At 49.6% G+C, this 13455-nt stretch overlaps 1 protein-coding gene across 2 annotated transcripts in view; it reads right to left on the reverse strand.

The window, feature by feature from the left end:
- Nucleotides 1-13455, reverse strand: part of FCHSD2 (FCH and double SH3 domains 2) — a 241138-nt gene that overhangs the window by 176280 nt on the left and 51403 nt on the right. For both annotated transcript variants that reach the window (XM_068139183.1, XM_068139192.1), the window contains exon 3: nt 631-676. In XM_068139183.1, the coding sequence (XP_067995284.1) occupies nt 631-676 (46 nt within the window). The remainder of the gene's footprint in view (nt 1-630; nt 677-13455) is intronic.

Raw genomic sequence — 13455 nt, forward strand, 5'->3', positions numbered from 1 at the left:
ATGTATTTTTAATCTGCTGCAACTGGACTTCAGCTCTGAGAGCCTTTACTGTAAACTAAGCAGGCAGCTGCCCCTCATTAGATGCTTTCTAATTTTGGAACAAGAGAGATACAAAGAAAAAAACAACCCCAACAACAAGCCAACAAACCCAAATCAAACCTCTCCTTTCTCCCAAGCACATCCAAATTCATTCCACTCCCTATCACAAGCATCAGGCCAAATGTGGCTGCTTTGATTTTCAGCTGAATGGGAAGCTGCTCTTACTGAAGCAGTGTCAATGGACATTTATTTTGGACTCGAGTGTGCCAGAGCACATTTCCTCTCCCTTTCATTGACCTGATTTCACTCAACTTCTGAGAAAAGCCTTCCAAGGGCTGATTTGCTTTAGAAGAATCTGCACCTAAGAAAAAAAACAAAGAGGTTCCAATTGTCTTCTGTGCCAGTGGTAGAATGGCCATGGCTAGACCAAAGAGTCTGATTTCAGAACTTTCTGACAGCTGATTACAGAGCAAGCAACTTCTCAAAGCAGAAATGCCAAAAGAGAGCCTGAAGGGGGGAAAAAATTTACTGACTGAATCAATGAACTCAAGAGAACAACACCACAGGCATGAAAATTATTTCAGAACCTACCTGGGCATATTCTTTCTCAATTGCAGCTCTCTTCTGACTGAATGATCTGAAAGAGAGGAAGGAAAAAAAAAACAAAACAAAACCAAACAATAAAGTTGATTAATACACAGAACAAACCTCTATAAATTCAATAATTGACCTAAAAGGATTTTCTGCTCCCCAGCTCTTCCAGTTAACTAACCAAAAATTGTTTGACAACTGTGTGGCAGTAGCCTAGCAACTACCACTTGTGGACTTCACAGATGGGATCCTCACATTTCCAAGTTTCATTGGGCAGATTCAGTTCCCAGGACTACTGGTGTAAACACCACTTAGCTCATTAAAGGCTCATCAGTTTTCCACTGGTACAGCCCAGGGAAGAATTTTGGTAGCAGAGAAGAGAATTTGGCTTTGTACTCGTGGACAGACTGAAGATTTCTTTGTTTTTCAAAGGAAAAGGAAAGTTTATGCTTCTTTCACAGCACTCAACACAGCAGATTCAGAGATGGAGTCACAAGACTAAAAGTCTTACAACCCAGCCTTGTCCTCCAGCAACATCCTGACTCATCCACTGATGTAGTTGGTAGCACATCTGACACACTTAACTGGTGCCACTCACTGCACTCAGCCCACATTAACATAATATCATAGTGTCGTAGTATCAGTCAGGGTTGGAAGGGACCACAAGGATCATCTAGCTCCAACCCCCCTGCCATGGGCAGGGACACCCCACACTAGATCAGCCTGGCCAGAGCCTCATCCAGCCTGGCCTTAAACACCTCCAGGGATGGGGCCTCAACCACCTCCCTGGACAACCCATTCCAGACCTTCACCACTCTCATGGGGAAGAACTTCCTCCTCACCTCCAGCCTGAATCTCCCCACCTCCAGCTTCATCCTATCACTACCTGAGATCCTGAGAAGTCCCTCCCCAGCCTTCCTGTAGGCCCTCTTCAGATACTGGAAGGCCACAATTAGGTCACCTGGGAGCCTTCTCTTCTGCAGACTGAACAGCCCCAACTCCTTCAGTCTGTCCTCATAGGAGAGGTGCTCCAGCCCTCTGATCATCCTCGTGGCCCTTAACATCACTGCTCTATCCTCATGTAGGGCTCAAGTTCAGAAAATCAAAGAATCATTCAGGTTGGAAAAGACCTCTAAGATCACCAAGTCCGACAGAGAGTCACACAATCATACAGTTGTCAGAGTTGGAAGGGGCCCCAAGGATCATCCAGTTCCAATCCCTCTGCTATGGGTAGGTTCATGTTCCACTAGAGCAGATTGCCCAGAGCCACATCCAAGCCTGGCCTTCAAAACCTCCAGGAATGAGGTTTGCACCACCTCCCTGGGCAACCTGTTCCTCATGGGGAAGAACTTCTTCCTAATGTCTAATCTAAATCTACCCTCCTCTAACTTCCATGACCACGTCCCCAAGTCAGCAGCAATAAAATCTCTCCAAATCTCAACTTCAGATCTGATTTCTCCTCACTACAAACCTACAACAGCCTCACCTTGCTCTCCTAAGGCTGAGCTCCTTCAACCTTAGCAGATCATAGAATGATGGAAACTGCTAAGGTTGGAAGAGACCTCTAAGATCAGCAAGTCCAGGCATCAACCCAACACCAGCACGGCCATCACACCATGTCACCAAGTGCCATCTCCACAGATTTCTTGAACATCTCCAGGGATGGGGACTCCACCACCTCCTGGGCAGCCTGTTTCAGTCCCTGACCACTCTTGCATCAAATAACATTTTTCCAAGCCTCAACCTAACCCTCCCCTGGCACAACTTCAGGCTGTTTCCTCTTAGACTGTCATTACTTACTTGGGACAAGAGGCCAAGACCAGCCTTACTCCATCCCTCTGTCAGGGAGTTGTAGAGAGCAATGAGGTCTCCCCTCAGCCTCCTCTTCTGCAGACTGAACAACCCCAGGTCCTTCAGCTGCTCCTCTCCAGCCCTGCCCTCCAATCCCCTCACCAGCTTTGTTGTCCTTCTCTGGACATGTTCCAACCCCTCAATGTCCTCCTTGGAATGAGGAGCCCAAAACTGAAGCCTGTCCTCAAGATGCAGCCTCACCAGTGACCAGTAGAGTAGCAGGATCACTTCCCTGCACCTGCTGGCCACACCATTGCTGATCCAGGCCAGGCTGCCAGTGGCCTTCTTAGCCACCTGAGCACTCTGCTGACTCATCTTCAGCTGGTCTCAACCAACACCCCCAGATCCTTTTCCACTGAGTAGTTTCCAGCCACTCTGCCCCAGGCCTGGAGTGCTCATGGGGTTGCTGAGACTGAAGTGCAGGCCCTGGCACTTGGCTTTATTAAACCTCATGGTAGTGACCTTAACCCATTGATCCAACCTACTCAGATCTCTCTGCAGAGCCTTCCTACCCTCAAGCAGATCAACAGTAAGGGTGGTGAGAACACTGGAACAAGTTGCCCAGGGAAGTTATGGATGTCCCCTCCCTGGAAGTGTTCAAGACCAGGTTGGATGAGGTCTTGAGCAACCTTGGCTAGTGGGAGGTATCCCCTGCCAGTACCAGAGGGGTTGGAATTGGATGATCTGTTAAGGTCCCTTCCAACCCAAACCATTCCATGAATCTACTACCACTCCTGCTTAATTTTGTGCCACCTTCAACCTGAGGATGCACTCAACCCCTTCAAGTTCTACCATCTCAACCAGGATTTCAACACTAGCACCATTCCAACTGGAAGCAGCTTCACACACCTCAGTGTGTCAACAGCTGAAGCCATTCCCTCCAACAGCCAGAGCAATTTTCTCTGTCAGAAATTACAAAGCTTGAAGCTCTACCACCAGCAAAAAAACCCATAAATTATCTAATTCTGATTCAATTAGTTCCACAATGCTGATGGTGACTCATTAATAAAACCAATAATCCTCAGGAAGATGCTGTAATGAGGTTAACTCCATAAACACAAAAAAAAGGAGCTCTGAATGGGCTATTTCTACTCCTGTCTTCTCCACTTCACCCATGAAGAACATCTTCCACATGCTGATAGGGCTCAGTCTAGCCTGGATGGAAACCAAAAGTCTCATGGCATCAGGACTGCTTCAAATCCTGTCCAGATTAATGACTGCCCCAAAGTTCTGGCCACATTCCAACTCCAATCATTACATCCCTGCCCATGGCAGGGGGGTTGGAACTAGATGATCTTTCAGGTCCCTTCCAATGAAACCATTCTATGAATTCTATGAATCCCACCTCCTTCAAGCCCCACTGTGTAGCTCAGGTGGGTACCAAGGGCTGCATGACTGTGCCACAATCATTGCCTCCACAGGAACACGTAAAGCTGTCTGAGATCCTCCTAAATCATAGAATGGGTTGAGTTGGAAGGGACCTTCCAGATCATCCAGTTCAAACCTCCCTAGAATGGGCAGGGACACCTTCCACTACAGCAGGTTGCTCAAAGCCTCCTCCAGCACTTAAACACTTCCAGGGTTAAGGAGTCCACGACTTTCAACTAATCTGCTTTGTAGAGTTCAAGGTATTTCATCTGCTATTACAAAACCATTTATTTTAGGCTCTCCTGTTCCAAAGACAAATCCCACAGGCTCCATCTCCTCTCTGAACATGCCTGGATATGATGCTGAGCAACCAGTGACCCTGACTAAATGACCTCCAGAGGTCCCTTCCAAATCCTACCATTCTGTGATTCTGCATCTAACATCTACAGCAGTCAGCAAACATCTGAACATCCAAAACTCACAGTGTTATTGATTGGGTTTGATTGGAAGGGCCCATAAAGATCATCTAGTTCCACCCCTCCTAGACTGCACCACACTGTACAAGTCCCTACCCAACTGGCCCTTGAACATTCCCAAGGTTGAAGCCTCCACAACTTCTCTGGGCAACCCATTCCTGTGCCTCACCAGCTTCATGGGGAAGAATTTCTTCCTAATGTCTCACAGTATAACAGTATAACTAAGGTTGGAAGAGACCTCAAAGATCATCGAGTCCAACCTGTCACCACAGACCTCATGACTAGACCCTGGCACCAAGTGCCACATCCAATCCCCTCTTGAACACCTCCATGGATGGTGACTCCACCACCTCCTTGGGCAGCACATTCCAATGGTGAATGACTCTGGGAAGAACTTTCTCCTCACCTCCAGCCTAAACTTCCCCTGGTGCAGCTTGAGACTGTGTCCTCTTGTTCTGGTGCTGCTTGCCTGGGAGAAGAGACCAACCTCCTCCTGGCTACAACCTCCCTTCAGGGAATTGTAGAGAGCAATGAGGTCACCCCTGAGCCTCCTCTTCTCCAGGCTAAACAACCCCAGCTCCCTCAGCCTCTCCTCACAGGGCTGTGTTCAAGGCCTCTCACCAGCCTTGTTGCCCTTCTCTGGACACATTCAAGTGTTTCGATGTCCTTCCTAAACTGAGGGGCCCAGAACTGGACACAGGACTCAAGGTGTGGCCTAACCAGTGCAGAGTACAGGGGCACAATGACCTCCCTGCTCCTGCTGGCCACACTATTCCTAATGCAGGCCAGGATGCCATTGGCCTTCTTGGCCACCTGGGCACACTGCTGGCTCATGTTTAGGCAGCTGTCAATCAGCACCCCCAGGTCCCTCTCTGTTTGGCAGCTCTCCAGCCACTCTGACCCCAGCCTGTAGCTCTGCATGGGATTGCCATGGCCAAAGTGCAGCACCTGGCACTTGGACTTGTTGAATGCCATCCTGTTGGACTCTGCCCATCTGTCCAGTCGGTCGAGGTCCCTCTGCAGAGCCTTTCCACCTTCTAACTGATCAACATCTGCTCCCAGCTTGGCGTCATCTGCAGATTTGCTGATGACTGACTCAATCCCCTCATCCAGATCATCAATGAAGATATTAAAGAGGATGGGGACCAGCACTGATCCCTGGAGGAATGGGCCTCATCTAAATCCAGTTTCTTCCCATTTGTAACCATCACCCCTTGTCCTGTCTCTACCAGCCCTGGTCAAAAGTCTTTCTTTGCTCTCCTGGAGGCACCCTTCCAAAATAAGGAGGTTGCTAGAAAGTGTCCCCAGAGCATTCTCTCCTCCAGGCAGATGAATCCCAAGTCTCTCCTCCATGCAGATCAACCCCATCTCTCTCAGCTGGTCCTCAAAGCAGAGGTATTGAAAAGCTCTGTAGATGTGGTGCTGAGAGACATGGTTTGGTGGTGGACTTTGCTGTGTTATTTTACTGGTTGGACTTAATGATCTTAAAGGTCTTCTCCAGCCCAAACATTTCTGAGTCCATGAAAATCACACTCAGCACCAGGCCAAGAAGCCACCACTTGACAGAAAGCATTTTGTTACAGCTCCAGAGTGGGCCCAGGCTCTTGAAAGGAGCCTGTTGCAAGCCTGAAGGAAAACGTCCCTCTCAGGAAAGTTCTCCTAATGGTTTCACCATGCAGAGATGATTTAACCCCCAGAGACCATGCCAACCACCCACAGCATTTCCTCACAGCCTGCTGGCTGCAGCCCCTTCCATAGTTTACTGCTCCCTGTGACCAGGATGAAATCTCACCCTGGCAGGATTCCCAAGGAATGTTCTTTCCCAAAGCACAAACAGCTAGAGCAGCTCTGCACAGGAGGGTTGTCCTCCTCTGCAGTGTCAGCACTTGGCCAAGGCTGGCTGAAAGCAGAGCGGTGGAGTTACACAACAGTTGCTCCCGGTGGTGTTAGGACAGTCAGGAACCAAAGTGGGACCCAAAAGGACTTTCCTTCCAGACTCTAATATCTGAAAAGGAGGGTGGAGAGTTTTCTGCTGTGTGGCAGGACTTCACCCACCTACACACAACCACAGAACCCTAGAATGGCTCAGGTTGGAAGGGACCTCGGACCATTCACCTGTGTAAATGTGGTCCCTTCTTTCATTCCAGAGAACTGCACTTGAAGTCACTGATTTAATTTTTGTGCAGCTCTGTGGATGGAGTTTAATCAACTTTTGAACAGAGAGAGCAATTCCCTCCCTGGTTGTCAGGGCTGCACAGTATTCAAGTGTGCAAGGTGTGCCACACCTTGAGTCCTGGATTCAGTTTTGGATCTCTCACTCCAAGAAGGACATTGAGGGGCTGGAGCATATCCAGAGAAGGGCAAGAAAGCTGGGGCAGGGTCTGGAGAACAGGGCTGGGGAGAAGCAGCTGAGGGAAATGGGATTGTTTACTCTGGAGAAGAGTTGGCTGAGGGGAAACCTCATTGCTCTCTATAGCTCCATGAAAGGTGGTTGGAGCCAGGTGGGTGTTGGTCTCTTCTCCCAAAAAAACAAGTGATAGGACAAGAGGAAATGGCCTCAAGTTGCTCCAGAGTAGGTTTAGGTTGGGTATTTAGAAGAAACCTCTTCACTGATAGGAATCTCAAACCCTGGAGCAGGCTCCCCAGCCTATTCCAGCTGAATTTCTCAGCTTTTCAGTGCAAATCCATTCACCTGTGTAAATGTAGACCCTTCTTTTATTCCAGAGAACTGCACTTGAAGTCTCTGATTTAATTTTTGTGCAGCTCTGTGGATGGAGTTAAATCAGCTTTTGAACAGAGAGAGCAATTCCCTCCCTAGTTGTCAGGGCTGCACAGTATTCAAGTGTTTGTGCTGTGCAAGCTGTGGCCTCCATCCCTACATTTGTATGACTTAAAGTCATAGAGTTGTAGAATTGTCAGGGTTGGAAGGGACCTCAAGGATCAGCCAGTTCCAACCCCCCTGCCATGGCCAGGGACACCTCACACTACAGCAGGTTGCCCAGAGCCACATCCAGCTTGGCCTTAAAAACCTCCAGGCATGAGGCTTCTACCACCTCCCTGGGCAACCTGTGCCAGTGTCTCACCACCCTCATGGGGAACAACTTCTTCGTAATGTCTAATCTAAATCTCCCCTCTTCTTGTTTGGATCCATTCCCCCCAGTCCTGTCACTCCCTGACACCCTAAAAGTCCTTCCCCAGCTTTCCTGTAGCCCCCTTCAGATACTGGAAGGCCACAATAGAATAGAATAGAATTAACCAAGTTGGAAAAGACCTTGGAGATTATCAAGTCCAACCTATCACCCATCACCATCTCATCAACTAAACCATGGCACCAAGCACCCCATCCAATCTTTTCCTAAACACCTCCCTGGTGACTCCACCACCTCCCTGGGCAGCACATTCCAATGGCAAATGACTCTGGGAAGAACTTTCTCCTCACCTCCAGCCTAAACTTCCCCTGGTGCAGCTTGAGACAGCACATTCCCATAGCCAATCTCTCTTTCTGTGAAGAACTTCTTCCTAACATCCAGCCTAAACCTCTCCTGGAGGTCTCCTCAGAGCCTTCTCTTCTCCAAACTGAACAATCCCAACTGTCTCAGTGTGTCCTTATAGGAGAAGAGCTCCAGCCCTCTGCTCATCCTTGTAGCCCTTCTCTGAAATGACTATAAAATTCCAGCTCCCCATCAGCAGCTCAAGAATAACTCAGGACTTCTAGAACAGATGACAGTGGCCAGTTATGACTTTGCAGTTTCTACCAACAGAAGATTTGCAAACACAGACAGAGTGCAGTGGTGTCCAAACTAACACTGAACTGCTTTGCTTTGTCAAGATGAAAGTAAACACTCACTCCGAATCTTTCCACTGAAAACATTCAAGCACACAGCTCCCAGTGAAAGAAAAGTGGGGACAAAGCTGGACATAAGCTGGCACCAAGTTCTGCCAGCCCAGAGCCAGCCCTGTGCTGGGTTGATCCCCAGCAGTATGGGCAGCAGGGGCAGGGAGGGGATTCTGCCCCTCTGCTGTGCTCTGCTCAGACCCCACCTGCAGTGCTGGGGCAGCTCTGGAGGCCTCAGGGACAGCACAGACAGGGACCTGCTGGAGCAGGGCAGAGGAGGCCATGGAGATGATTCGAGGTCTGGAAGGCCAGACTGGGAGAGTTGGGGTTGTTCAGCCTAGAGAAGACAAGGCTCCAGGGAGACCTTCTGGTGGCCTTTCAAGACTTAAAGAAAGCTGGGGACAGACTTTTGAGCAGGGCCTGTTGTGACAGGACAAGGCGGGGTGGTTTGAAACTAAGAGGGAGATTCACACTAGACATAAAAAAAGATATTTGAGTTTTTTTATCCTGAGGGTGGTGAGAGCCTGTCCCAGGTTGCCCAGAGAGATGGGAGATGCTCTGTCCCTAGAACTACTCCAGCCCATGTTGGAGGGTCTTTGAGCAGCCTGTTCTAGCTGCATATGTCCCTGCTGACTGCAGGGGAGTTGGACTGGATGACCTTGAAAGGTCCCTTCCAACCCAAACCGTTCTGTGATTCTATAAATTAAGTGGAGACACCCCTAGAAAACTCCCTAAGTCATCAGATGTATTAAGGTAGAATCCCACAGCTGGCTTTGCTCATTCTTTTTGTCTCATTCCAAGACAAAACTCACAACTGAACCATCTACACCCCATATATCAGCCCCAGAATAGAATAGAATAGAATAGAATAGAATAGAATAGAATAGAATAGAATAGAATAGAATAGAATAGAATAGAATAGAATAGACCTTACCTTTATTTAGAATAAATCTTTATTTAGAATAAATCTTTATTTAGAATAAACCAAACCAGGTTGGAAGAGACCTTCAAGATCATCGTGTCCAACCCATCAACCAATCCAACACCACCTAAACAACTAACCCATGGCACCAAGCACCCTAGCAAGTCTCCTCCTTCCCAGTGCAACTTCAAATCCAGACTTGAACGTCACTTCTCTCCCTCCCTCAGCTAACATGAAGATCTAGGATGGCTTTGATAGTGATGAGGTCCTCAGCAAGGGAAGCATCCTGACTCATGAGCAATAGGGGAGGAGCTGCAATGCTGAGCTACACCCCATGAAGTATTTCTGCACCAGATGACGTGGACATTTCCAGCACGTCAGCCCAGCCTCCTCTGCTGCTCAAGGCTGGCATGTCCCAGGGGCAGGACCTTGCCACTTGCCTTTGTCGACCTTCACAAGGTTCCTGCCAACCCCATATCACCTACATGTCAAGGACACTCTGGACACAGCCCTCCCTCCAGCCTAACTACCAACCACAGTCCCCCAGTTTGAAACCCTTCAACTGGTTTGAAATTGGAGGAGAATTAGATTGGAGGTGAGGAAAAAGTTCTGCACCATGAGGGTGGTGAACACTGGAACAGGTTGCCCAGGGAGGTCGTTGAGGGCATATCCCTGGAGACAATCCAGGTCAGGCTCCATGAGGCTCTGAGCAACCTGGTCTAGTGGAGGATGTCCCTGCTGACTACATGGAGTAGATGATTTTTGGAGGTCCCTTCCAACTCATGGTTTTATTCTTGTCCATGGTTTCATTGTCCCTGCCCATGGCAGGGGGCTTGGAACCGGATGATCCTTGAGGTCCCTTCCAACCCTGACAATTCAATGACTCTATGACTCCAGAGCTGCCCCAGCACTGCAGGTGGGGTCTCAGCAGAGCATAGCAGAGGGGCAGAATCCCCTCCCTGCCCCTGCTGCCCACACTGCTGGGGATCAGCCCAGCACAGGGCTGGCTCTGGGTTGGCATCATTCTGTGCCAACTCATGTCCAGCTTTGCTCCCACTTTTCTTTCTCTGGCAGCTGTCAGCTTGAATGTTTCCACAAAGCTCTGAGCAACCTGATCTAGTGGAGGATGTCCCTGCTGACTGCAGGGGTGTTGGACTAGATAACCTTTGGAGGTCCCTTCCAATCCAGACCATTCTGTGACTGTTGAGAACACGCTTCACACTTCCTACTGAAGTCATTGACTTGCATTGATCACTACTGACCTCTGAGGGACACCCAGCTACCAGCTGGGCTTTGCACTGCTCCCCACCACGTCCAACTGGCAAGTGCAGTCAATTTTCCACCCACTTATCAGTCCCTGAAGTGGCTATCAAGGTACTGCAGGAGATTGTGACAAAGGTCTCCCTGAAGCCAGTCCCCACCACACACGTTGCTGCCACCACGTCACATTGCCAGCTCTCTCCAAAGGCAAGGAGGGACAATTTGCCCTGGGGAAGTCCATGCTGGCCACTCCCAGCCACCTTCTTGCTCCTTCAAGAAACAGTTTCTGGGAAAAGAAGCCTTGGAGGCAGCTTCTAGGAGATTTTGCTCCATAATCTTCCCAGGAGATAAGGCGAAGCTGCCCAGCCTGCTGCTCCCCAGATGCTTCATGCAGCTGTCTCTGCACAGGGGTATGGCCTTTGCCTTCATCCAGCCACCATGAACCTCTCCTGATTGCCACCACCTTGCAAAGATGTCAGAGAGTGTCCTCTCCCACCACATTTCTGGGCTGCCAAGGACCTCACAACTGCAAACATATTTTGAACGCCTCTTGTTTGTTTCCCAGCTGCAGGAGCTCACATCCAGGCACCTGTGACACAGTCCCCTCCAGGATACCCTTGCCCACACACTTCTTCACTGGTCCAAATGACCTCCACAGAAGCATGGGATTGTTTGGGTTGGAAAAGATCAATGAGTCCAACCATTCCCTAACTCTACCAAGTCTGGTGCTAAACCATAAAATCACAGAAGGGTTGGAGTTGGAAGGCAGCTTAAAGATCATCATCCAACCCCCCTCCCACTAGATCAGGCTGCTCAAAGCCTCATCCAGCCTGGCCTTGAATGCTTCCAGGAATGAGGCCTCCACAACTTTCTCTGGACAATCTGCCTCACCACCCCCACAGAGGGACCCCATCTCCTTCAGCACCACATCTCTGCATGTTTTAAACACCTCCAGGGATGAGCATTCAACCACAGCATTCAACCACCTCCCTGGGGAGCCTGTTCCAGTCTTTGAGAACCCTCCCACTGAAGGTGTTTCTGGTAAGATCCTATGTAAACCTCCCCTGCTGCAACCTAGAGGCCACTTCTTCTCATCCCATCACTTGCTACTAGAGAGAAGAGACCAACCCCCACCTGATTCCAACCTCCTTTCAGGGAGCCATAGAGAGGCAGAAGGTCTCCCCTCAGCCTCCTTTCCCCAGGCTCAACAACCCCAGGTCCCTCAGCTGCTCCTCACCAGACCTGTTCCCTTGACCCTTCATTATCTACATTGTCCTTCTCTGCTCCTGCTCCAGCACCTCAATGTCCTTCTTGAAGTGAGGGCAGGAGGAAGCAAAAACATTTTGCCCCCCTCAGAGGAAACCAGGATTCTGCTAGGCACACTGAGATGCTTGTTTGGAGGCTTCATCTCCTGCTTTTATCTGGCTGCCTCATCCCACCTTCCCCAGCAGGATGGCAAAAAAGCAGCACAAAGAGAAGGAGGGGGTTTCACCTGGGTTTGAAGTGAAGGACAGACAGGATTGTCACTCCCAAAGGCACGACTGAATTCCCAAACACTTCAGCTGAGAGAAATCAGCAGCATGGCTCAGTTCAGACCAGTGGTGGAGATAATAAATGCTGAGCTAACAGAGCCCCTGGCAGCTGCATGCCTAATGAGGGGATCGAGGAACACCCACACAGGCAGGGACACAGCACATTAATATTCCCTCCCCATGTCCAGAGACAAAGCCAAGATACCTGGAGCAATAATTCATCTCCAGGAGCGATTCATCACAGCAAGACGCAAGCCCTGTGCATCCCAGCCTCCTCTCTTGTGCTTTTGTGTTTACAGTGAAGAAAATTATCACTGCTGAAGCCTCTGAGGAGAAATCAGAGAATTGCTTTGGTTGGAAAAGACCTCGAGAGGGAGTGCTGAACTGCTGGAGGGTAGGAAGGGTCTGTAGAGAGACCTGGCCAGGCTGGATCCATGGGCCAAGGCCAAAGGGATGAGGTTCAACAAAGCCAAGAGCTGGGTGCTGCACTTGGGTCACAATAACCCCAAGCAGGCTTGGGGTAGAGTGGCTGGGAAGCAGCCAGGTGGAAAAGGATCTGGGGGTGCTGGTTGACAACCAGCTGAAGATGAGCCAGCAGTGTGCCCAACTGGCCAAGAAGGCCACCAGCATCTTGGCCCAGATCAAGAACAGTGTGGCTAGCAGAAGTAGGGAAGTGATGGTGCCCCTGTACACAGCACCAGTGCTGCACCAGGGGAAGCTTAGGCTCGAGGGGAGGAGAAAGTTCTTCACAGAAAGAGTAATTTGCCACTGGAATGTGCTGCCCAGGGAGCTGGTGGAGTCACCATCCCTGGAGGTGCTCAAAAAAGAACTGGATGTGGCACTTGGAGCCATGGTTTAGCTGTCAGGAGGTGTTAGGGATTAGGTAATAGGCTGGACTTGATGTCATCTCTGAGGTCTTTTCCAACCTGATTGATTCTGTGTGATTCTGTCCAGTTCTGGGCATCACAGCACAGGAAAGACATTGAGGTCCTGGAGAGTGTCCAGAGAAGAGCAACAAGGCTGGAGAGGGGTTTGAAGGGCATCATACAAGGAGTGGCTGAGGAAGCTGTGGTTCTTTAGTCTGGAGAAAAGATGGCTGAGGGAAGATCTTAGTGCTTGCTACAGCAGCCTGAGAGGTGGCTGGAGTGAGGCTGGTGTTGGTCTCTTCTCCCAGGTAACAACAGATAGGAGGACAGGAAAGGGGCTTAAGTTGTACCAGGGGAGGTTTAGACTGGACATTAGGAAAAATATTCTTTGCTGCAAGAGTGGTCAGGAATTGGACTAGGTTGCCCAGGGAGGTGGTAAAGTCACCATCCCTGGAGGTGTTCAAGAAGCTGTAGATGTGGCACTTCGGGCTACAGTTTAGTGGTCATGGCAGCTGGGTTACAGTTGGACTCAATGATCTTAAAGATCTTTCCCAACTTATTGATTCTATGATCAACCTAACACCACCACAGCCACTAGTGCCATGGCCACAGATTTCTTCAACACCTCCAGCCATGGGGACTCCACCACCTCCCTGGGCAGCCTCTCCCAATCCCTGACCACTCAGGCAGCAAAGAAATTTTTCCTCCTGTCCAA

The sequence above is a fragment of the Melanerpes formicivorus genome, unplaced genomic scaffold, assembly GCF_026170545.1.
Source record: "Melanerpes formicivorus ecotype bairdi unplaced genomic scaffold, bMelFor1.0.p_v2 SCAF_1, whole genome shotgun sequence".
NCBI classification, from domain to species: Eukaryota; Metazoa; Chordata; class Aves; order Piciformes; family Picidae; genus Melanerpes; species Melanerpes formicivorus.